This window comes from Mauremys reevesii, linkage group 7, assembly GCF_016161935.1.
Source record: "Mauremys reevesii isolate NIE-2019 linkage group 7, ASM1616193v1, whole genome shotgun sequence".
Taxonomy (NCBI): Eukaryota; Metazoa; Chordata; order Testudines; family Geoemydidae; genus Mauremys; species Mauremys reevesii.
In genome coordinates this window covers 96,459,901-96,481,338 of record NC_052629.1, presented here as the reverse complement: position 1 = coordinate 96,481,338, position 21,438 = coordinate 96,459,901, and the positions used below count along the sequence as shown (strand labels likewise).

At 58.7% G+C, this 21,438-nt stretch overlaps 3 protein-coding genes across 6 annotated transcripts in view; 1 reads left to right on the top strand and 2 right to left on the bottom strand.

Annotated features, from left to right (window-relative positions):
* The window catches only part of CCDC88B (coiled-coil domain containing 88B), a 24,686-nt gene extending 11,227 nt beyond the window's left edge, over nt 1–13,459 (bottom strand). For 2 of the 3 annotated variants that reach the window (XM_039482003.1, XM_039482004.1), the window contains exons 1-13: nt 12,549–13,459; nt 11,163–11,271; nt 10,618–10,687; nt 10,389–10,447; nt 7,820–7,903; nt 7,179–7,319; nt 6,727–6,869; nt 6,370–6,451; nt 6,032–6,190; nt 4,243–4,389; nt 1,115–1,253; nt 855–1,033; nt 93–233 (exon numbers count right to left, since the gene is read on the bottom strand). In XM_039482003.1, coding sequence (XP_039337937.1) covers nt 93–233; nt 855–1,033; nt 1,115–1,253; nt 4,243–4,389; nt 6,032–6,190; nt 6,370–6,451; nt 6,727–6,869; nt 7,179–7,319; nt 7,820–7,903; nt 10,389–10,447; nt 10,618–10,687; nt 11,163–11,271; nt 12,549–12,898 — 1,803 coding nt within the window. In that variant the 5' untranslated portion in view covers nt 12,899–13,459. Of the gene's footprint in view, nt 1–92; nt 234–854; nt 1,034–1,114; nt 1,254–4,242; nt 4,390–6,031; nt 6,191–6,369; nt 6,452–6,726; nt 6,870–7,178; nt 7,320–7,819; nt 7,904–10,388; nt 10,448–10,617; nt 10,688–11,162; nt 11,272–11,640; nt 11,787–12,548 lie in introns of all 3 variants that reach the window. The other variant, XM_039482005.1, reaches the window with a different exon arrangement.
* On the top strand, nt 12,757–21,438 carry TRMT112 (tRNA methyltransferase subunit 11-2). The gene is made up of 5 exons (XM_039482011.1): nt 12,757–12,882; nt 19,839–20,053; nt 20,165–20,266; nt 20,540–20,632; nt 21,190–21,438. The coding sequence occupies exons 2-5, from the start codon at nt 19,973–19,975 to the stop codon at nt 21,289–21,291; spliced, it is 378 nt and encodes a 125-aa protein (XP_039337945.1). The 5' UTR covers nt 12,757–12,882; nt 19,839–19,972; the 3' UTR covers nt 21,292–21,438.
* Nucleotides 14,996–19,827, bottom strand: PRDX5 (peroxiredoxin 5). 2 transcript variants are annotated; one of them, XM_039482009.1, is made up of 6 exons: nt 19,222–19,827; nt 17,693–17,827; nt 17,109–17,240; nt 16,490–16,528; nt 15,910–15,974; nt 14,996–15,338 (listed from the first exon to the last, which is right to left on the bottom strand). In XM_039482009.1, the coding sequence occupies exons 1-6, from the start codon at nt 19,387–19,389 to the stop codon at nt 15,233–15,235; spliced, it is 645 nt and encodes a 214-aa protein (XP_039337943.1). In that variant the 5' UTR covers nt 19,390–19,827; the 3' UTR covers nt 14,996–15,232. The 2 variants fall into 2 exon arrangements, with proteins under 2 accessions (XP_039337943.1, XP_039337944.1); XM_039482010.1 differs by lacking the exons at nt 17,693–17,827; nt 19,222–19,827 and adding an exon at nt 17,369–17,568.

Here is a 21,438-nt window from a genome sequence, read left to right as displayed (position 1 = left end):
GCTGCCTTCCCCCTGCAGCGCCCCTCTACTGCCCCAAATGACAACCCCTTGCACACCTTGCCCTGCCCTCTCCCCCGGGCACCATGCCCCACCTCGCAGTGCCGCTGCTCCTGCAAGCTGCGCAGCTCCCGCTCCAGCTGCTCTTTCTCCCCCAGCAGGGCGGCGCTCAGCTCCTCCCGTTCCTGGGAGCTCCGGGCCCGCTGGGCTTCCAGCTCTGCCCCCAGCCGCTGCACCTGTGCCAGGCAACTGGAGGTTGAGGGGGGACTGGGCCGGCGTGAAGACTGCCCTCCCCCCACCCCACAGACACCTCCCATGGAGACACCCTCTCCCCAGTACCCCAACACACAGAGCCCCCGAAGGCACCCCTCCCACCTTCCACTGACCCCTCCACAGAGACACCTCATCTCCCATCACTCCCTCACAGAAACAACCTATCCCTGTCCTCCCAACACAGCCTCCTCCACAGATCCCCCTGCCCCCACCCTCTCCAACACACAGCCCCCCGAGACCCCCCCTTCCACTAAAACCTGGTAGACTCCCCCTCTCTATCCTTCCCCAACACACAGACCCCCCCAAGGCTTCCCCAAGAGAGATCCCACCCTTCAATCCCTCACATACAGCCTTCCCCCCGCCCCAACCCCTCCTATCCCCAAAAAACAATATGGAGACACTCCCCTGACACATGCTCAACTGCTCCCCAGATACCCCCTGGTTAAGGAATGGGACACAGGGCCTTTCCCCTCTGGGGGCTGCCAGCTCCAATCCAGCCCCAGGGCCGGGCCGGGGGACCGGCTGGCTGAGGGGTGGGGCACACAGGGCCTTGAATTTTCTTCTAGGAGCTTCATCTCCCTCACCTCTTTGCTGAGGGCCTTATTCTTCTGCTCAAGGCCCGGACTCCTGGGTTCTCCCGGGGCCTCGAGTGCCTCCTGCAGCCTCCGGCGCAGCTCCTGGTTCTCCCGCTCCAGTGCTAGCAGGCGGCTGGATGTCACCTCGGTCACCTCATAGCTCAGGGACTTGGGAGTCTCAGCAGGGTCTGGGTGAAGACAGTGTCACATCAATGAGCTGGGGCGGGGAGCTGGGGGGTCTGGGGGAAAGGGGAGGAGGAGGCACTCACCATTGGGAGCCTCATTGGGCTCCTGCTCCTCTTCCCAGGACAGGTGCTGGGACTCCCCCAGATTCTGCCTCAGCTCCCCCTCCAGCAACACCTTCTCCTGCTGCAGTTCCTCCAGCCGCTGACGCTCCCGCTCCCGCTCCTGGGGGCAGAGTTTTCTGTAATAGCCTTATGAACAGTGTGCCTCTCCCCCTCGGCTTTGGTACAGTTGCCCATTGGTTGCAGAGGGGCTACAATGCTTCTCCTGGCATGGTGCAGGAGGCACAAGGGTCTGGGTCCAGGCTGGGCTGCATCAGCAGACCCCCCAAGACAGCAAACTCCAGGCTGCAGAGGCAGCTGAGGGAGCGTGGCAGGGCTGTGTCAGAGAGCAAAGATGAGAGGTGTCGGGAAGCAGGGGGAGGAAGAGCGGGGTTCACAGCCACATGGCGGCGCCCCTGGCACTGGCAAAGGGGACAGGGAGAGGAGCTCAGGGGAAGCAGGGGCCGGGGCATGGCAAAGCAGGAACTCTGTCCGGAGCCGGCCTCTCTCACGCTAACCCCAAGACTTCTGACCAGGTGATGAACGAAGGTGCCCTTGTTTTGAACCAGTCGCCTGGTGTTGCTGCCGTTGCTGACTGAAGCCTTGTCTACACTTGACTCGTTTCAGTGGCACAGCTGCAGGGCTTCAGAGCGGACACTGCCAAGCAAGAGGAGGGACTCTCCCATCCCCGTAGTTAATTCACCTCCCCGAGAGGTGGCAGCTAGGTCAGCAAAAGAATTCTCCCAGCGACCTAGCGCTGTCTACGCTGGGGGTTAGCTCAGCTTCACTGCGTTGCTCTGGCGGGTGCCATGAGCCACGCCACTGGGTTGAGTTAGCTTTTCAGTGGCGACCAAGCCTAAGGAGCATTGCGCCCTGATGGGGGGAAAGTCTCAGCTGGACTCGCTGCAGGGAGCCACGGAGGGACACAGGGGTAGCTGGTCAAGGTCCAGTTTCGGAGTCATGGAGGCCACAGGCCTGCCCCTGCAGAACAGTACAGATCCCTGGGGCCCAGCACAATAGAGGGGTACCCCCAGGAAACAGGTTAAAGACTGGGACATAGACCAGACCCTGTGAATCCATGACACAGAGACTGTTAGCATAGGGGGTTCCCTACACTTCTGAGAGGTTCCTACATAGGGCACCATAGGGAGAGTCAGGAGCACTAGCTGTGGGGAGAGCTACTCCAGCCCTGGCCTCTCCCAGCAGGGGGCGCTGTAGGGAGCAGGGCGGGAACACTGGCTGTAGAGGAAGGTCCTTGCTACTCCAGCCCAGCCTTTCCCAGCAGGGGGCGCTGTAAGGAACAGGGCAGGAGCACTGCCTGTGCGGGGAGGTCCCTGCTACTCCAGCCTGGCCTCTCCCAGCAGGAGGCATTGTAAGGTGTGTGACAGACTGGGGAAAAGGTCTGTAGCATTTATTCTGAGGGCTCTGTGTGACTGGGTTTCCCTTGTGCCTTGCTGCCTGCCGAGTGCACAGAGCTAGAACAGAGCAGGGCAGGGAAAACAGATACGCAGAGAAGAGCCTCTTGGGTACCAGCTTCAAAGGAGTGATGGGAACAATGGCAATGGGGAGCAGTTTCCCCGGCTGGCTCCAGCCGGCCCGGGGGGGTGTTTCTCTTCCCAAGGCTAAGCCTGGGGTCAAACTGGAGCCCTGACCTCACCCCACACACATCTGTAGAACAGGGAGAGGTTTGGATGGGCTGGGAGAGGCTGACAGCCTGACTGAGACACAGAGACCGCTGGCTGACCGCTGGCTGTCCCCAGGGACTGCTCTGAGAGGGGTGAATCATGGGATCCCAGCTGGCACCTGTGGGATTGTGACATTGCAGTCTATATGGTTTTATAAAAATATGCTAATGAGTGAATATAATGTAACTGGAATATGCTTCAGGCAAAAGGTCTCTTGTAAGGGTATCATTACAAAGCTCATACTCTACTGAGTGTGATCATCCTATTTGTATAAATGTACCACTCTTGTATCTGAAACTAGAAATATGAAATATAACTCTGAGGGCCTATTGTAGTTTATGCAAAGTGTGGGCCATTAATGGTGGTTTGGAATTTTGATGTCTCCCGTTAACCAGGACAATTGTCTGCAGATGGCTGTGTTTTACCTGTAAGTCTTCCTGTATACGTGTGTACTGGCAAGTGGGCAATGAAGTCTTGCAGTGACATGTGACCATGTCACCTGAACTGGAATCCATCTTTAACCTGGTGTCTTTCCATTGAGAAGGTGGAGGTGGGAACCCGGAGAGGGACAAAGGATTCCCGCCTTATGCAAAAGATATATAAAGGGGTGGAACAGAACAAAGCAGGAAGAGCCATCATGAAGAATCTCCTAGCTACCACCTGAGCTGGAACAAGAGCTGTACCAGGGGAAAGAATTGTGCCCAGACCTGGAAGGTGTCCAGTCTGAGGAAAAAACTTACTGAAGCATCTCTGAGGGTGAGATTATCTGTATTCAGTTTGATTAGACAGAGATTTGCACGTTTTATTTTATTTTGCTTGGTGACTTACTTTGTTCTGTCTGTTACTACTTGGAACCACTTAAATCCTACTTTCTGTATTTAATAAAATTACTTTTTACTTATTAATTAATTCAGAGTATGTATTAATACCTGGGGGAGCAAACAGCCGTGCATGACTCTCTATTAGTGTTATAGAGGGCAAACAATTTATGAGTTGAGTTTACCCTGCATAAGCTTTATACAGGGTAAAATGGATTTATTTGGGTTTAGACCCCACTGGGAGTTGGGCATATGAGTGTTAAAGACGGGAACACTTCTGTTAGCTTCTTTCAGGTAAACCTGCAGCTTTGGGCAAGTAATTCAGACCCTGGGTCTTTGTTGGAGCAGACGGGAGCGTCTGGCTCAGCAAGACAGGGTGCTGGGCCCCCGAACTGGCAGGGAAGGCAGGGGTAAAAGTAGTCTGGGCACATAGGGTGGCAGCTCCCAAGGGGGGTTCTGCGATCTAACCCGTCACAGGGGTCACTTGGGGAAAGCCCAGCAAGGGGCAGTGAGCATTTAGCCTGGTAACAGGACAGGCTGTGTGCACAGGTGCCTGTAGGGGGCACCATGGAGAGGGGGCAGGGGGCCTTTTGGGGTTGGGGGGTCTCACCTCTTCAACTTGCTCTAACTGGCTCCGCAGCAGCAGATTCTCCTTCTCGAGCTGGGGCAGGTGCTGGGCTCGGGCGCGGGTGGATTCCAGCTGCCCCTCCAGCTGGGCCTTGCTGTCCAGCAGGGCCTGGGAGAAGGCCCGCTCCTCCTGTCAGGGAGAGAGCCCGGTCAGAGTCCCCCGAGACCCATTGACCACCACACAGTGCCCCTCCATCCCTCAGCTCCTCCAAGTCTAGCAATAGAAAACCATCGGAGCCAACTGCAAACAACGGAAACCACTTGGAGGCCATTACAACAGACAGGGGCTGGCCCTATCTAGGAATAGAGATAAGAGGCTGTTTCAGTATCACATGGAACGGGGAGAGGTGCCCTGGAACCATTCACTGAGGAAACATCTTATGGACTGGGGTGTTTCTCATGAAAGTTTGGATCCTGGTTCCCATGAAGTCAGCCAGCTCTGCAACAGACTGAACTTTTTTTTTTTTGGGGACCTACTTCATTAGCTAGGAGAGGGTTCATGAGCATTTTATGATTTTGTTTTGTATTGTAACTATATGTTTCCTTCCCTCTCATTCCTGGTGGAATCTCTGCTCTTGCTTAACAAAACCTACCTGGGTTTTATTATAAGTGTGAGGTTTACAGAAGCAGTGATTTAAGGTAAAACTAGTCAGCTGGGGCGCACGGCTCCTTTGGGGGCAGAGGAGCTGGGATTTCTGTGAGCAGCCCGCATCGGAAGGGGTATCACAGAAGAAGGCTTCAAAGGGGCTCTGGACTGGGGTGCAAGGCAAAGACAGGCACAGCCCAGAGGAGAATGTGTGGGGGCTGACAGGCTGGTGGGGGTAGGGAGCTGTCACCCAACCAGGGGCAAGACTCCCTCTCGCTAGAGGCAGGGGGTAACAAGGTGACCTCCGAGAACCGTCACACAGACCCACTCTGTCTCCCTCCCCCACTCCTCCTGCTGAGAAACCCCCACTGGCCCCTCAAGCCCCTTGCAGCCCACAGCCCCCCACTCCTCCTGACAAGAAGTACTGCCCCATCCCACCCCTACTGGTCCCCACTGGCCTCTCACCCCTCACTATCACCCTCACTAGCCCAGAGCCCCCCCACTGCCTTGTGACAAACTAGGAATTTTGTGGTATTTTGTATGAATCCTGTGTGTGCCTCAATTTCCCCTCTTTGTTGCAGGGTTGGCGGGAGAGGGATTAAGTTTGCTCTCAGGGCAGACTAGAGACATAGTGATGGGGGGGTGGGGTGGGGCGTTTCTCACCTCCCTGTGAAGAGCTGTTAAAGAACTGGTTGAAACTCACCCAATCAACAGAGGGGCCGAGAGACAAGACAATCCAGTGACTCTGGATTTCCAGAGACCCCAGCTGGTGCGCAGAGGACTGGGGGTGGGGGAGATGGGCTGGCTGCTAGAAGGGGCCTGGGCACTCACTCTCCCCTGGGGACTGACTAAGGAGGACGTCAGAGAGCATCGCTTCAGCCTGGCTGGGCTCTGGGCCGACCACGTGGAACTAGGCATTACTTTCCTTTCTCTGTGCGGTTTGGTGTCACTGCATTAACCCCTCCACAGTGGGCAAGTCTCCACCAGGAGCCTGTCTCGGCTGGACTCTTCACAGCATGGGGCAGAGGGGCTGGCGCCCCAGAGGGTCAGTCTCAGCCGGCAGCCTGCCCTGAAGGAAGAGTGGGGTGGGGTTCCTCCAAGACACTGTTCCAAAGCTTGGGGAATAGCTCCAATCCTGTGGATGCGTGACATATCCCCTGTGCCTCCTCCACCCCACGCCCCTCACCTCCAGCCTGCCCCGGCACCGCTCCAGCGCGGGCAGTCGCTCCCTCAGGGCTGAGAGCTCCCCCTGCAGGCGCTCAGCCCGGGCTGCCTTCTCCCGCATGGCATCCAGCTCATCCCGGTACAGCCCCGCCAGGCGTGCCTCACCCGCCACTGCCCGGTGCTGGGGGGAAGAGACACTAGGTTAGAGCCTGGGGCATTGAGGGGGGGGAGAACAGGGACAGGGCACAGGGCACACGGGCAGAGGGAACAGGGACAGGGCCCAGGGGCGGGGGGAACAGAGCACGTGGGGGGGGGGTAAACAGGGTCAGGGCCCAGGGCATTGCGCAGTGGGGTTGGTACCTCTTGTCGCAGCCTCCTCAACTCGGCCTCCAGCTCCTGCAGCTCCTGGCGCTGATCCAGCAGCTCCTCAGATTTCTCCTCCCTGGGTGGGGGTGAGGGGGGTTAGAGCCCTCAGGAGGGCACATCAGGGATACCCCCATGGCCTCCCCCCACACACACACTGGGATCCCCAGGTACCTCCCTCACACCCATTCCCAATCCCCTTGAGGGCCCCTCCTCACTAGAACCCCCCCCATCTCAGGATCCCCCTCTTTTCCTCTGTGCCCCTAACACCCCTAGGACCTACCCCCCCACCCCATCCTAACTGCCCCCCATCCCAGAACCACCCCATTCCCATCAGTGCCCCCCCCAACTCACAGTTCCTGGCGCAGGCACCGGGCCTGGCCCCGGGCGTCAGCCAGTTGCACCCCGAGGTGCTGGCGATTGTCCCAGGGCCCCTCGGGGGACAGTGGGCCATGGGGGGATGACACCTCCCGCTCCTGCTGCAGCTCCCACAGCCTCTGCAAGACAGCTGGGTTAGACGGGGTGGGAAGAACAGGTGGGCGTGGGGGTGGGAAATGTCCAGGGAACAGTGGAAGGGGGAGGGGAGAGTGGGGGGCAGCACAAGAAGGATCTGAGGGGGGGCAGAGGGATGGGGAGAGCTCAAGGAGACCGCATGAGGGGGAAGAGGTATCAGAGCCTTGGGGGGTCAGGGGAACCCAGGGGGCAGTGGATAGGAAAACCCCCAGAGAGGTGGGGGGGCTGCGGGGGTGGGGGGGAGCACAGGGAGGGCTGGGATTGGCAGGAATGTGCCCGAGGGCCCCCCTCACCTCGGCACTCGCATCCCGCTCCTGCACTAGGCCCCGCAGCCGGGACGACAGCTCCTGCAGGACCCGTGTCAGCTCCAGGGGGTGCAGTTCAGCCAGTGCCCCCCACTGCAGGCTCAGCACCACCCCTGGGTCCTGTGTCACCTGCAACACAAGAGCAACACGTCACAAGCCCTGCACGCCTGCCTCTGGCACATGCCTCACGGCCTCTCCTTGCACACCAGCTCCTCACATGGCCTCCCTCACATGTCTGCCTCAGCACATACATCATGGCCTCCCCTCACATGTCAGCTCCTCATACGGCCTCCCCTCACACTGTCAGCTCCTCCAGCCTCCCCTCGCAGATCTCCCCTCACATGTCCACCCCGGCATATGCCTCACGGCCTCCCCTTCCCACGGCTCTCACAGGCCCACACCTCACAGCCCTCGCACAGCAGTCTCGTCCATGCCAGCCTCTTGCACAAGTGCTACAGCCTCCCTGCCTACAGCTCCCCCATAATCCCTCAAGCCCCTGCGTCTGGGCAAGTGCAGCCTGGTGCTGCCCGATGGGGTGCCACCTGGTGACTGTCCCTTGGGGGCTCATTTGGGGGGACCCAGCCACAAGGAGCAGAAGGAAAGGCCATGCCAACGGCGGGTGTTCTTACCTCCTGGATGGCACCGGCCAGCGCAGTCTGGGTCTCGATGTCCAGTCCCTGGATCCGTTCAATGACCTCTGCCTTCCGCTCACACTGTGGAGGGAGGGGGTATGGGGCAGCACAGGGGGTGAGGACAGGGTGCAGAGGATGAGGTGCAGGGGGAGAGAGGAGGTGCGGGGGAGGAGAGGAGAGACAGCACCGATGGGCATGTGTAGAGGCAGGGGTGTGTGGGAAGGAGAGTGGGAGGGGTTTGAGGAGGGGGAGGAGGCACAGAGAGTGGAGGGATGTGGGGTCACAAAGAAACAGCTGTCAGCGTCTGTCAGTCTCTCTCTCTTTCTCAGGGTGCCTCTGAGGGCTGCTATGGCCCTGAGGCCCCACATTTCCCCCTCACCCCGGGATCCCCTGGTGTGACCACTACTGGACTCCTGCCTCCAGATCGGGTGCCAACAATTCCAGAAGGATGTTAAGAAACTGGAGAAGGCTCAGAGAAGAGCTATGAGAACGATGAAGGGACTAGAAAACGTGCCATAGTGAGAGACCCAAGGAGCTCAATCTATTCAGCTTAACAAAGAGAAGGTTGACGGGTGACTTGATCCCCATCTAGAGGTACTTACATGGGGAACACGTTTAATAAAGGGCTCTTCAACCTAGCAGCCACAGGTCTAACATGGTCCAGAGGCCGGAAATTTAAGCTGGACAAATTCAGACTGGAAATAAGGCGTAAATTTGTACCAATGAGGGGAATTAACTACGGAGACAACTTGCCAAGGGCTATGGTGGATTCTCCATCACTGGCAATGTTTAAATCACAACTAGGGGCTGGTTTAGGGGCAGGCGACTGCCTAGGGTGCCGAGCTTGCAGGGCACCGGGCTTGGGGGCTGTTTTTGTTATTAGCGACAACAGGGAAAATAGAATGTTTGAAGTAAAATGTTTCAGGTGTTCCGTCTGCGGATTCATTGTCCTCGAACCTCCTAGAATGTTGTCAGCCATGCCCTAGCGGGCATGTAAGGGGCGGGGCATTGCCAGTCAGTCAGTCTGAGATATAAGAAGGACTGAAGTGAAGTGAGAGCCCAGCTGTGATATTGTGACAACGGCATGAACGTGAAGGGAAGAAACTGTGGTGTCCAGGCAAGGATCCTTGTGCTGAATCCCAGAGCTTTCGTCGTGCCTTGTGGCTCAACCTGGTTGTGTCAGATGCAGTGTCATCTTCTTTAGATTCGGTATCTCTCTTTGGAGTACTGCAAAGGATATATATCCTCTTTTCAGCACCAACTATCAGGTGGAAGATCCTCACGGACAATGTTACAAATCTGACCGTAAAGCTGCTACATGATATTCTCTGAGAGAGCCGCATTGACAGCGTAAGGCAAGTGAGGTACCAAGTGACAGGTTTACGACACCCTGATGGAACTGGTGCAGTTCGAATAAAACCAAGGCTGGAATCTGACACGAGGAGCAAAGCCTGGCAAACCAGCTCACTGACTTCCAGTTGCTGGTCTCAACTGTAGTTTGGCATGATATCCTGTTCCAAGCAAACGTTGTGAGTCAGGCATTGCAAACTCAGTCGATGGACATTGCGATTGCTACTGCTTTGACAAGAATCTGCCTTTATTTCATCATGGCCAACAGAGAGAACAGATTTGAAGATGACATCACTGCTGCCAAAGAAATGGTGGAAAACTTAGGAGTTGAGCATGTCTTCAAGGAAATTCGTGTTCATCGAAAGAAGCAACAGTTTGGTTATGAGGACAGAGATGAGGTGATGGGAAGCTCGGAAGAAAATTCAAGAGGGAGTTCTTTTGCTCACTCATTGACACTGCTTGAGTGTCCATCGAAGAAAGGTTTCAACAAATGAAGGCAAGAAAAGTGACCTTTTGAACTAAAGGATGCGTGTTAACATTCTAAGGCTGTCACCTACTATAACACTATTTAATACTGGCCCACCCAATGTTGGGGCAAAGTTCAATTTCTTGATGTTAGTACATTTCAGTAATTCTTAAAATTAAAAAGTTACTGTAAACTTAGAGGAAATTAAATTTTTTTATTTGCTTGTATCTGGCATGAATAAATACAGCTTTACAGATCCTAGTATGCAAACTGATCGTCTTATATGACAGGGATAAATCATGCATGCAAATCATGCATCAAAGTCATTAAATGAGCTACAAATGCAATAAAAAATAAGGTATTCAAAAGTTTAACAAATGGAGGGCGAAGTTGCTCCACGCCTGGGGCACAATTTGGTCAAGGGTCGGCCCTGACCACGGCTGGATGTTGTTCTGTAAGATCTGCTCAGTAAGTTCAACCAGGAATTGTTTCAGGGCTGGCCTCTGGCCTGTGCTAGACAGGAGGCCAGACTGAATGATCACAGTGGGATCTTCTGGCCTTGAAATCCATGATACCCCTAACCCTGGGAGGAAATTTGCATTAACCCATAGTCCCCACTGAAGGCTGCTCCACGTCCCAGCCAGCCAGGGGCGCTACTGGTGGGCATAGGGAGACACCTGGTAGTGCTGGCTGCACAGACCCTCCTCCCTGGTGGGGTGCACTCCCTCATCCCCTAGACCCCCCACGTACCTGCACAGCAGCCCCCAGCAGCAGCAGCAGCAGCTTCCGCATCTCCTCGATGCCCTGCTCTAAGATAGTGGGAGGGAAGGGTGAATACAGCCAGAGACAGACCCCTTTCACCCCTCCAGGTGATCAGACCCCTGAGCCCATCCAGCCCAGTATCCCACCTCTCCAGCTTCTCAGACAGAACCAGATCTATGGACCCATCAAGCCCAGTACTGCCCCCCCAAACAGTTACCTGTCAGGGGGTCTCTGGCGAGAAGCTGCACATTAGGGGGAGTCATTAGAATCAGCTGCTGCAGATCATCCTGCAAAGGTCAAAGGTTGGATGTCAAGAACCTTTGACTACTGGGAGGGGTTCCCCCTGCATCTCCCCCATAACCCCTGGAGGAGCTCCCTGGGTGTCACTGTGGAGTGAGTGACTCGCCTAGCTGTGCGTCAGGAGCTGCACAGATGCTGACCACTTCCCCTTCCTGCCTGCCCGCCCCTGTGGATTGCACATCACAGAGGTGAGAGAGGAACGGCTCCCTGTGCACTTAGCCGAGCAGTGGGCCCACAAACACGAGAGCATGAGTGTACACAGACGCAAGTGTGCAAATGCAAGCACATGAGAGTGCACTGCCGGCAGAGACAAAAATGTGCACATATGAGAGCACAAGTGTACACAGGCAGGAGGGGGCGAGGCAGACCCAAGCGTGCTCCTCAGGCCCCTAGCCACTCCACACCCCGGGGGACAGAGGTTCACTCCCTGGGCGTGCTGCCCCCCCATCCCAGCCCCCCCACCTGGTAGAAAGTGCGAAGCTGCTGCAGCAGGGTGTGCAGGGTCTGGCGTCGCAGCCTCTCGTCGCCCTGCTGGCTCTGGGGTGGCCGGGCACGCCAGGGGGTTGGGTCTCTGCCGAGGGGGGGAATAAAAGGAATGGGTGAGACATCCCCCACTGCCCACCAATTGGGCCCCACAACACAGCCTGGGCCTCTCAAGCACAGTTGAGTGTCCCCCACCCCACTGCTCCCCTGCTGGGGCCCCCAACACGGCCCAGAAGCCCCCCAGCTGGTCCTCCCAACACAGCCTGGGCCACCAACTGCCTGCCCAGCTGGTCCCACCAACACAGCCCCTCCTCATGGCCCCCCAGCTGAGCCCCCAAATACAGACCCAAGCCCCCACTGCCTCCCAGCTGGGCTCCCCAACACAGCCCAGATCCCCCACTGCCTGCACAGCTGGTTCCCCACCTCTGTTCCCCCTTCCTCACTGCCCGTCACTCACATCAGCCCCATGACTTGGGTGAGGAAGGCTCCATCTGCCAGGTGCAGGAAATACTCCCGGTCCCTCGTCTGTCTGTCTGGGGCACTGGGACTTTGAGGCTCATCCTGCACCCACCCCAGAGGCACCAGATTCTCCAGCGTCCGCACCTGGGGAGCAGAGACAGGCAGCGCTATTATTGCCCCTCCCTGACCTGGGCCTGGCAGGGCCTGACGCCAGTGCCCCCAATCCCAGTCCAGGGGGTCCTTGCTCACCCTCTCCCCGGGCCTAGGGTCTCCACCCCTAGGAACCAGGGGTCCCATGGAGGCTCCTGCCCTGCCCCTCGCAGTGCACACAGGATGTGCTTCCCTCCCCCATGCCCGTTTCCAAGCTGTCTGTGGGAGTCTGGGCCCAGCCCAGGGTGTCGGGACCATGGTGTCAGGGAGGGCCCCAGCCCCGGGGGTCCCTTCTGGGGCTCATGCCTCCCCCACACCAGGCCTGGGGATGGGTCCTTCCTCCCTCTCCCAACAGATCACTCCCCCCCACACCCCTGAGCACCCCCACCTCAGCCCAACCCCCCAACTCACTTCTAACCCCAGCTCAACCCAAGCTCCCATTCACTCCAACTTTGAGCTACCCCCACCTCACCTCATTTAACCCCCAACCCCAATCCCCTCCCTCCTCACCCCAGCCCCCTCTCCACCCCATTGCTAGAGGGGTAGGTACAGTGTCCCGATTGCGGGTGGCTCAGCAGGGCGTGGGAGGGCAGGATTCTGCACAGTTCTATCTCTGCCCCCACCCCCCCGAGGGCCACAGCTCCCCACAAGGGCATGACTCCCACCCTCCACCCCCCAAGGGGCACAGCTTTGCCCAGGGCATGGCTCTCATCCTTCCCCAGAGAGGCACAGTTCCCCTCTCCCAACCACACTCACCCATGTGACAAGGGGACCCGAGACGAAATCCCCCAGGCTCTCCAAGACCCGCCCGTCCCTGTCCATCCTCTGTTTGGGTCTCTGTGGTTGGTGCGGATCCCACAAAGGGGGACCCGGCACCCAGGTGCGTCCGCTCCCCCCCGCCCCAGCCAGGCTCCCCCCACTTTGGTGTTCTGCGCTGCGCAAAGAGGAACTTCCGCAATCACAGGGTCGGGAGCGGCTGGGGTGGGGGGGGCCTGCAGGGACGCCAGGAAACCAGCACCCACAGCAGACCTGCTGTGGGTGGGAGGACGGAAACTCCCATTGGCGCCTACCAGACCACTGAAACCTGCCGGTAGGTCTCTCCCCATCCCCAGCTTAGGGGGAATTGGGGACCTCTCCCAATCCACCCATCTACCCCAGTATCCCACCTTTCCCTTGCTCTAGATCAGAGCCATAGGCCCATCTGGACAGTATCTTGTCTGCCTCCTGCCTGAGATCAGACCCATCTAGTTCAGTATCCTGCTCCATTCCCTCCAGATCAGACCTTTGGGCCCCGCTGCCATGGATCAGCCCCTTGGGCCCATCTAGCCTGGCATCCTGCTTCCAGCTGCGGCCAGCCCTGGAGGAAGGGCCCCAGCAATCAACAGCCATGTTGCAAACCTGGAGAGGTGACGGGCACCCCTCTCCCGACCACGTCAGGGCGGGACTGGCTCCTTCCCTTAATCGGGGGTGTGTGCAGTGGACCCCCTCCCCATCACCACCACCTCTCCCCAGCATAAACCTGTAGGCATCGTTCCTAGTCAGATCTTGCCATCATCCGGCAGTGGGGAGACCCACTGTGCCCCATAGGTGACAGCTGTACTGCCTTTCAATACCCCACATCCTTGTGATGGTGGGGAGCAACACAGCAGTCCCCCTGGGACATGGCTCTCAGCTCCCACCACTGAGCCCCTTTCTCCCAAACCCCACTTAGCCCCCCAAGAGTGTCTCTGCTCTATTTCCCAGTACCCCCAATGCTGCTAGGTTGGGGGGCCTGCTCTGAACCCCGAGTCCAACGGGCTGGGTCTCCAATTGATTCACATCCTGCTCCTTATAGGTCTGCAGTGGCTAGATGGATGTGGGCCCACTCTTGGTTGGGGGTCAGGAGTCTGTGTAGCATCCGGCCTGAAAAGGGCTCTGAACTAAGACCCATAATACACCTCGGAAATCATTTTAGGCCAGAGGCAAATCATCTCCCCACCCTGGCAGCAGCACAGCTGCAGGGGAACATCCTGCACCCCCTGCTGCTTTGAGGGGCAGGAAATCAGTCTCCCAGCACCGTGCATTGTCCTGGCTCAGATTTCATTGCTGGGAAGGAGCCAGGACCCCTTGCGCAGCCAATGGCTGAGGGAAGGAGACAGGGCTCCTGGCCTTGGTGGTGGGAGGCCTGAACATGGGGCAGGGGTGGGAATCTCAGGCCTCCCACTCTGGGAAAAGTAGGGGGCTGGGTCTCATGTATTAGAGGGGTGAGGGGAGTTGGGGTTCCTGGTCTGAGGGGGAAGGAGGCCCATGTTCTCACTCTGGGGGAGGTAGGGAGCTGAGATTAGGGTGACCAGACAGCAAGTGTGAAAAATGGGGCTGGGGCTGGGGCTGGGGGGGTAATAGGAGCTTATATAAGAAAAAGACCCAAAAATCGGGACATCTGGTCACTCTAACTGGGAGTAGTCAGGGCACCTGGCCTAGGCAGCTGGAGGGGAGTGGAGCCAGGGCATTGAAGGGGGAAAATTCTAGCACAGGGAGGGGCAGTTTCCAAGACCCCCCATCCCTTCCGCCTCACACCAAACATGGAACCAGCCTGGGGTTTGGTGGAGCACAAGCACCCCCTTGCGGCCATGATGGGGCCCACACCAAAGATCCTGCTTGGGAGTGGTCAGTGGGGTCCTGCTTTGAGGTGGGCAGGGGAGGCGCTGAGTCCCAGTCCCCCCTCAAGTCCAGGGGGCCTAGCCTAGATCTTGTGACCCTTTGACCCAGGGCTAGGCATGACACCAGAGGGACCCCGTGCCAGCCCCAGCTCAGCAAATCAGAAACCTTGGGAGGGGGCTGTAGCATGACTACTCACCCATGGCAGGGAAATCAGGGCAGCAGGAAACCTCACCCCTTGATTCAGCAATGCTCCCAGAGATCCCCCTATCTCTAGGGCACAGACACCCTCTCCCCCCCCCACACCCCAGCAATCTCCCTCTGCTTGTGTGGCTCCTGCCCCATCAGGCTGTTTATTCTTCCCCCAAGGCCTCAAGAGAGGATTATGAGGGTTTTTTGGGGGTTGTGGGGGGGAAATGCAGGAGGCATGGGCAGGCCAGCACTCAGTGGGAGGAGGGCTGAGCAGGATAGAACTGGGGTCTGGGTCACTCCCTAGCTTCCCCCCGCTACTATGCCTTGTCTATGGCTGTCCCCCCTCCCCCCCAGCAGAGAGACAGAGGCAGGGCTGGCAAGAGCCGTTTATTCCCGTTGATACACAGCATGGTGGGGCAGTACACCACCATCAGAGCATGAGTGCCCTCTAGAGGCCAAGCCCATGACAGCAGGAGCAGCAGCAGCAGTATCCCAGGGGGAGACCATCATATCATGCATGGAAAGGATGGTGTGCTGCCCCGCTCCTGGTGCTAGGGCTGGGGGGGGGCGGGGAGGGGGCAGCAGCAGGAGGGACCCTGGTGTCCTGGTGCTCAGAGCTGAGAGAGGATGTTGTTGGCCAGGCTGCAGGTCAGCCCTGTTCCATCCTCCTCCACGTTGAGAGCCTTCACCACACCATTCTCCAGCACCATGGAGAACCTGAGAGAGATGGGGGGTGTCAGTGCCAGGGCCCCCTCCCCACCGTGCCATCCTCCACCACAGAAAACCTGGGAGGGGTCAGGGTGAGAACACAATCGGGGCTCCCCCTCTCCTCCCCTCCCCTCCCCGGCCCTCCAGGGATTCCCTCTCCCCACCTCCCACCCTATTGTCCACCACCACGGAGAACCTCGGGAGGACATTGGGGGTTCAGTGTGGGGACACAGCCAGGGCTCCCTCCCACATCTCCTAGCGCCCCCTACCCCCATCATGGAGAAGGAAGGGTGGGGGGTATTAATGTGGGGATATAGCCAGGAGGGCTTTGCCTCTCCCAGGTTTTCCCATGGAGATGGAACGGAGGACTTCCCCTCCTCTCCACATCCAGTCTCTCACCCCCAGGCAAAGGGGATACCCCAGAGGCCCATAGTTGCAGCTGCAGGGGCGCATCCTCTCCCCTCTGAGCTCCTAACACTCATCCCCATGCCCATCCCTCGCCAGTACAGACAAAGAACCCCAGCTCTCCCCAGGGGGGTATCCTCAGAGGCTGCTGGGAGTAAGGAGCCCACAGCTTTACCTTTTGCAGCGGTTGGTCCCAAAGAGGTCACGCAGGGTCTCCTTGTCCAGCAGCAGTTCCGTAGCCTAGGGGAGAAAGGAAAATCAAGGGGGGGGGGTCAGACAGCCCCCCCGGCGCACTCCAGGCAGAGGACACATCCCAGGAACTGCACCCTGCAAATGGGCCTTCACTTCTGGAGCTGCTTGGTCCTCAGATGCCCTTTGACCCCAACCCAGTCTCTGTTGTCAGTGTCAGGGAGGTGGCATGGGAGGAACAGAATCCTGGATACCTCTAATAGGGGATGGGAGTTCCATTGCCCCTTTCCCACAGTTCCAGAGCAAGAACATCCCCGGGGGGAGGGGGGACTGGATCTGACACAGCAGGTAAGGGAGGAGCAGAAGACAGGCACACGGTGGGATGGGAAAGAAGACTGGCCAGGGGGTGGGGGCCCTGAATCTGGGCTGTCAAGCTGGTTAGGAGGGGAAGAGCCAGGGACTGGTACACAGACAGGTGGGTAGGAAGACTGGGACTGATCCTGATCCAGGAGGAGGATACCCCCAGCTGGCTCCTGAGGGCATGGGCTGGGTGGGTGGGGCATTACCTTTCCGAAGGCTCCGGTGGGGTCAGCCAGCATCCGCACCTGGGGGTGGGGAGGGGGAAAGAGTTAGGGAGCCAGTGAAGAGGCGCCTGTGAGGTCGAGGGGAGGATAGGAGTGGCAAGAGCCACACCCACTCCTGAGGTTACACAACCTATAGATGCCCTCTTGCATAACCAACAGCTCCTACTAAGAAGGGAAGTGCTCACTGCTGCCTGGAAGTCACAAACTGCCTGCAGCGGTGGGGGCAGGGCTCCTGCAGCACTGGGGTTAGGATGGCGCTGAGTGGGAGAGAGAAAAGACTCCTCCCCTTTCCCTGAGACTCAGCACCATACACCTCCTATAAGGACACTGCCCTGGGCCTCAACCCCTGCTCACTCCCCCTGCCCTGGGTCCCCTAGTCCCACCCTCTGTATTCCCCTTGCTATGGTCCTTGGGACTCTCCACATTCCCCTTGGCTGCTGCCACCTGCCCTCTATGCTCCGCCTGGTCTCGGCTGAGTGGCCCCCTCACCCTGGGAGGAGCTCAACCCTCCCCACACACACACATTTCCCCTGCTTTGCCCTCCCTTTACTCCCCTTGCCCTGGGCTCCTTGTGCCTTGCCCCCCTCTCTCCCTGGCTCACCTTGCCCTGGGCCCCGTGGGCTTTGCCCCACTCGCTCATGACGAAGACATCGTTCACGGCCAGGCAGGCGATCAGCTCCACTCCCTTGGCCTTCAGGGCCCCAGCCTGTTCCACGTAGCCCGGCAAGTGGGTCTGAGGGGGGCAGGAAGAGCATTAGTTCCTCAGCATTCAGGGTGGGGGGGGGCAGCATCAGACACCAGCCCAGGCATCCAGGCAGGGAGTTGGGCAGCCCATGGCATGTAAGGTTACACTGAGCTCACAAATGTGTCCTTTTGTAGTCCACCTTGCGGCTCCCTTGGCCCCAGGGATGGGATGGCGGGAGGGATGCTCTGGTGGATGAGTTCTGGGGAGCTGGGTGGGGTGGAGGATACTCCGAGGAGGGGGATGAGGGAACTCTGGGAAGGGGGTTCCAGGGAGCAGGGGGTGTGAGGGGCCATTCTAGAATGATGGGGTGTTCTAAGGTAGGCAGTTGCAAATGGTGGGGGAAGGGATGCTCTGGAGTTGGTGTGTGTGTTCTAAAATGGGTAGGGTATTGGGGGGGAGAGGAAGGGGGCACTGCGGGGAGGGGGGTCTCCATGCCTCACCTTGGAGCAGCCAGGGGTGAAGGCACCAGGCACCCCAAAGAGAATCCCCTTCTTTCCCTTGAAGAGTGCGGCCACATCCACCTTGGTGCCAGGGTCCCCCTCGTACACCTCCACACTGGGCAGCTTGTCTCCAACCTGGGGGTACAGAGGGTGAGAGCTGGGGGGAGGCCTAGCCAAGTCCCCTTGCCCAGGGCAAGCCTATGCCAGACCCCCACAGGGCCTCTGCCGCATCCCCCAGTGCAGGGGGAGGAGCTACACCCACTCTGGAATTCCAACTGGGATCTGGTTCCTCTTGCCTCAGCTACAAACTCCCCCGCCCTAGCACCAACAGGGCATGACCAGAACAGATGCAGATGGGGGCCTCAAGTAGCTGACTAAGGGGGGGGGGAGGTCTCCCTTCCCAGTCACCCAGCCAGCTTCCTTTCTTAGAATCCCACTCGGCTGTGTAAAGCCTGAGGTGAGCAGGAGATCCCTGTGTACACCCCTCAATTGTGTCTGGGGGGGGCATTGTCACGACAACCCATGGGGAGACACTCAGTGACTCAGCACACCTGCCTTGGGAGTTTCCAAAGTGATTACTCCAGCTCACGAGTTGGACACCTCCCCCAGTTCCCTGCCCCCCATGCCCACAACACAAACCTTCTGGGTTGCCATGTACCCTCCTTCCCAACCAACCAAACAACCAGCCAGCCTCCCACCCCAGCCAGCGCCTCCGCCCCCCCCAGCCCAGCTCCCACAACCCCAACCAACCCCCATCTTCCCCCGCCTCCCACTAACCCCTTACTACTAACCCAGCATCCCCAGCTCACACCCACACCTTCCCCCAGCCTCGACCCCATTTCCCCTTCCCCACAATCCAGCTCCCTCCCCACCTACCCACAACCCCCATCTCTTGCCTCCCATCTCACCCCATAACCTACACCCTAATTCTAACGCCTCCCCCAACTCTCAACCCCACCCCTGCTAACCCTTCCCCAGCCTGCCTTAAACTCACCCCCAAATCAGCCCTTTCTACTCTCAACCTCTCCCTGCCCCCCCCAGATTTGGAGGGAGTTGGGAGCTCAGTGTCACCCTTGTTCCAACCCCATCCCCCCCTCTGGGTTTGCTCCTTTCCTTGTAAGGCAAGAGCTCTGGGGGGCCCTGCGAGGGTGTAGTGACCCTCCAAGCTTCAGGGACTGGGGACATGGTCTCAGGTTTCAAGGGTCCCGGTTGGGGGGAGGCATCGGGCTAAACTAGAGGGTGGGGGAGGGCTCTTCTCTAGCCCTAGGTCCCAGTTGGCGAGGGGAGCTGCCGGGGGGGGGCTGATTTTGGAGCGGGGCTTGTCCAGGAGGCTCCATGCAGGGGCCCGTTCTCTACCCCGGGGCCCACCTGGGGGCTGATTTAAGGGGGCTCCCTGGGATCGGCCTCTCCAGCTCCCAGCCCCGGGTCTCGCTGGGGCTGAGTTGGGGGGGGGGTCCCAGCTAGGGGCGGGGCAGGTTGGATGGTTGAGGCCCCCGGCGTGTCCCGCTCACCGCCCCACCCGGTCTCACCTTGACGGGCGCCATGGCAGCTGCTCGGACACCGAAACTCCTGGTTCCTCTAGGCTTGGAGCAGGGGAGGGGGGACGCCCGCAACAGCCCCCGCCCCTGCCGGAGCACCAGCCCCGCCACACCCCGCCACGCGGTCACCATGGAGACCGCCCGAATGACAGTTGCCATGGAAAAGGCCTGGGGGACCTACCAACCTTGGGGTAGACGGGAATGCCCATGCGCCGCAACCCACAGGTCTGTTTGCATTACATTTGCATATCATTGGTGGTTCATTTGCATGGCCGGTTTACATATTATTTACATGCAGATTGCTTTTGACTGGGAGGGCGACATTACAAGTGGTTTGCACGCTGAATTTGCATACAATTAACATATAATTTGTGATTAATCTGAGTGTTTTTCTCCTGTTTTTGAACATATTAATTTCTTAATTTAAATATAATCTGCATGCGATTTGAACACTATTTGCATTTTAACCCCTTAGTTTCGTGTCTAATTCTTCTCTCCTCCTCATCGGGGCGGGGGGCACTAGGGGAGCAGCCGGGAGCCCGGGAACCGGCACCCTGTCTCCGGATCTCCCCGGAACCCTCAGGTTCGGGTCCATGTTTCCCTTTCAGCCGCCGGAACCTTTTGAATAGGCACGTTCCATCCGGAAGTAGTGTTTGGAGGGGTGCGATTGAACCGGAAGTAGCCGAGCATTGGCTTCTCACCGCTTTCCCACGTGTGCCGCGACACCGGGAGCGGCGCGAGGATGAAGCTGCTGACGCACAACATGCTGACCTCGCACGTGCGGGGGGTGCGGCCCGGGGGGGGTTTCCCCCTCCGTATTCAGGTAACAGGGATTCCCCCCCCGCGACCAGAGGGCCACGTATCTCTGCCCCCTGGGGGTGATGCCTCCCGCCCCCGCCGTGCCTAGCCGGATTGACCCTCTCCCTCCCCGCAGGCCACCGAAGTGAAAGTGAATAACGTGGATTTCAACCAGGAGTTCGTGGCGCGGATGATCCCCAAGGTGGAGTGGGGGGCCCTGGTGGAGGCTGCGGAGAGCGTGAGTATGGGGGGGCAGGGCTGGCTCCGTCCCGGGCGTGGGTGGGTGGAGTTTGGCAGGGGGAGGGGCTCACGCTAGGTGCTGGGGACGCTAGACACGGGGCCAGCCTCCTGTCCAGAGTGCTGTCATGGCAGGGGATGGGCAGCATGGATTGGCACAGCAGCCTTGGGGCGGGGATTGGAGAGGGAAGTGGCTTTGGGGAGCGTTTGGGTCAGTCAGACTAAAGTCTCTTCTGGGGTCAGCATTGTGACATTCATCTCTCTCTCCCTACAGCTGGGCCATCTGTCGGACCTGCCCCATGAGCTGCCCCCTGAGTACGAGAACAACGAGGACTTCCTGAGGAAGGTGCATCACGTGCTGCTGGAGGTGAGGAAACCCCCCCCCCCAATCCACGTCCACAACCCCTCACCAGCTCCCTGGCTGGTACTGGGCACTATCTCCCAGGCACCACAAACCCGTGGCTGAGGTTGTATGACAAAGGCCCCTGTTACAAACACAGGTCCTTTCCTGGCCTGGCTGAGACACCAGGGACTTATCAGCCCACAGAGGCACTGGAGGTCCCCCAGCGTGGGGGACCTCTTGCTGTTGCTGCCCCTGTTCCAAATGTAGACACTGGGGGATTCTCCCCCTGCTCTAGCTGCCTGTTGGAATCCACTCTTGGGGGCCTGAGAGTCCAGCAGATGCCCTGGCACTGGGCTCCCAGCATCCTTTTGCTTCTGTGGCTCATCCTGCCCCCTCCCCAGCTGCTAAGAATCATAATGGGGGGGTTGTGACTGCAGCAAAATAATAAAATCAAGAAGGGAGGGCTGATGCTCTGGGGAAGTTCCACCCCTCCCTGACAGCATTACGGGGCAGGGCCGGGGCACAGCCCATCCCTTTGTCTTTAGGCTGCAGCTAACCTGTGTTTCTTCTCCCCTGCATAGGTGGAGGTGATGGAGGGGATCCTGAAGTGCCCTGATTCTGGCCGGGAGTTCCCCATCACCAAGGGCATCCCCAACATGCTGCTGAGTGAGGAGGAGACGTGAAGGGCCAGGGTAGCCAAGATGGGAAGATTGGGGTGGGGGAGGGAGTCCCTGGCTGGGAGGGTGTGGCAGGGGGAGGAGGGGTTCCACAGGGAGTAGAAGACATTCTGTGTTCATTTGGTTTGTGTATAAATAAAACTGTGAGGTGGA

Coding starts and splice junctions, on each gene's coding strand:
- PRDX5 (XM_039482009.1), bottom strand. CDS start 19,389: ATGGCAACTGTCATTCGGGCGGTCTCCATGGTGACCGCGTGGCGGGGT. Junction 17,828..19,221: donor CTGCCATGGCGCCCGTCAAG/GTGAGACCGGGT, acceptor CTGTACCCCCAG/GTTGGAGACAAGCTGCCCAG. Junction 15,339..15,909: donor GGGACCAACCGCTGCAAAAG/GTAAAGCTGTGG, acceptor CATCTCTCTCAG/GTTCTCCATGGTGCTGGAGA.
- TRMT112 (XM_039482011.1), top strand. CDS start 19,973: ATGAAGCTGCTGACGCACAACATGCTGACCTCGCACGTGCGGGGGGTG. Junction 20,267..20,539: donor TGGTGGAGGCTGCGGAGAGC/GTGAGTATGGGG, acceptor CTCTCCCTACAG/CTGGGCCATCTGTCGGACCT. Junction 20,633..21,189: donor TGCATCACGTGCTGCTGGAG/GTGAGGAAACCC, acceptor TCCCCTGCATAG/GTGGAGGTGATGGAGGGGAT.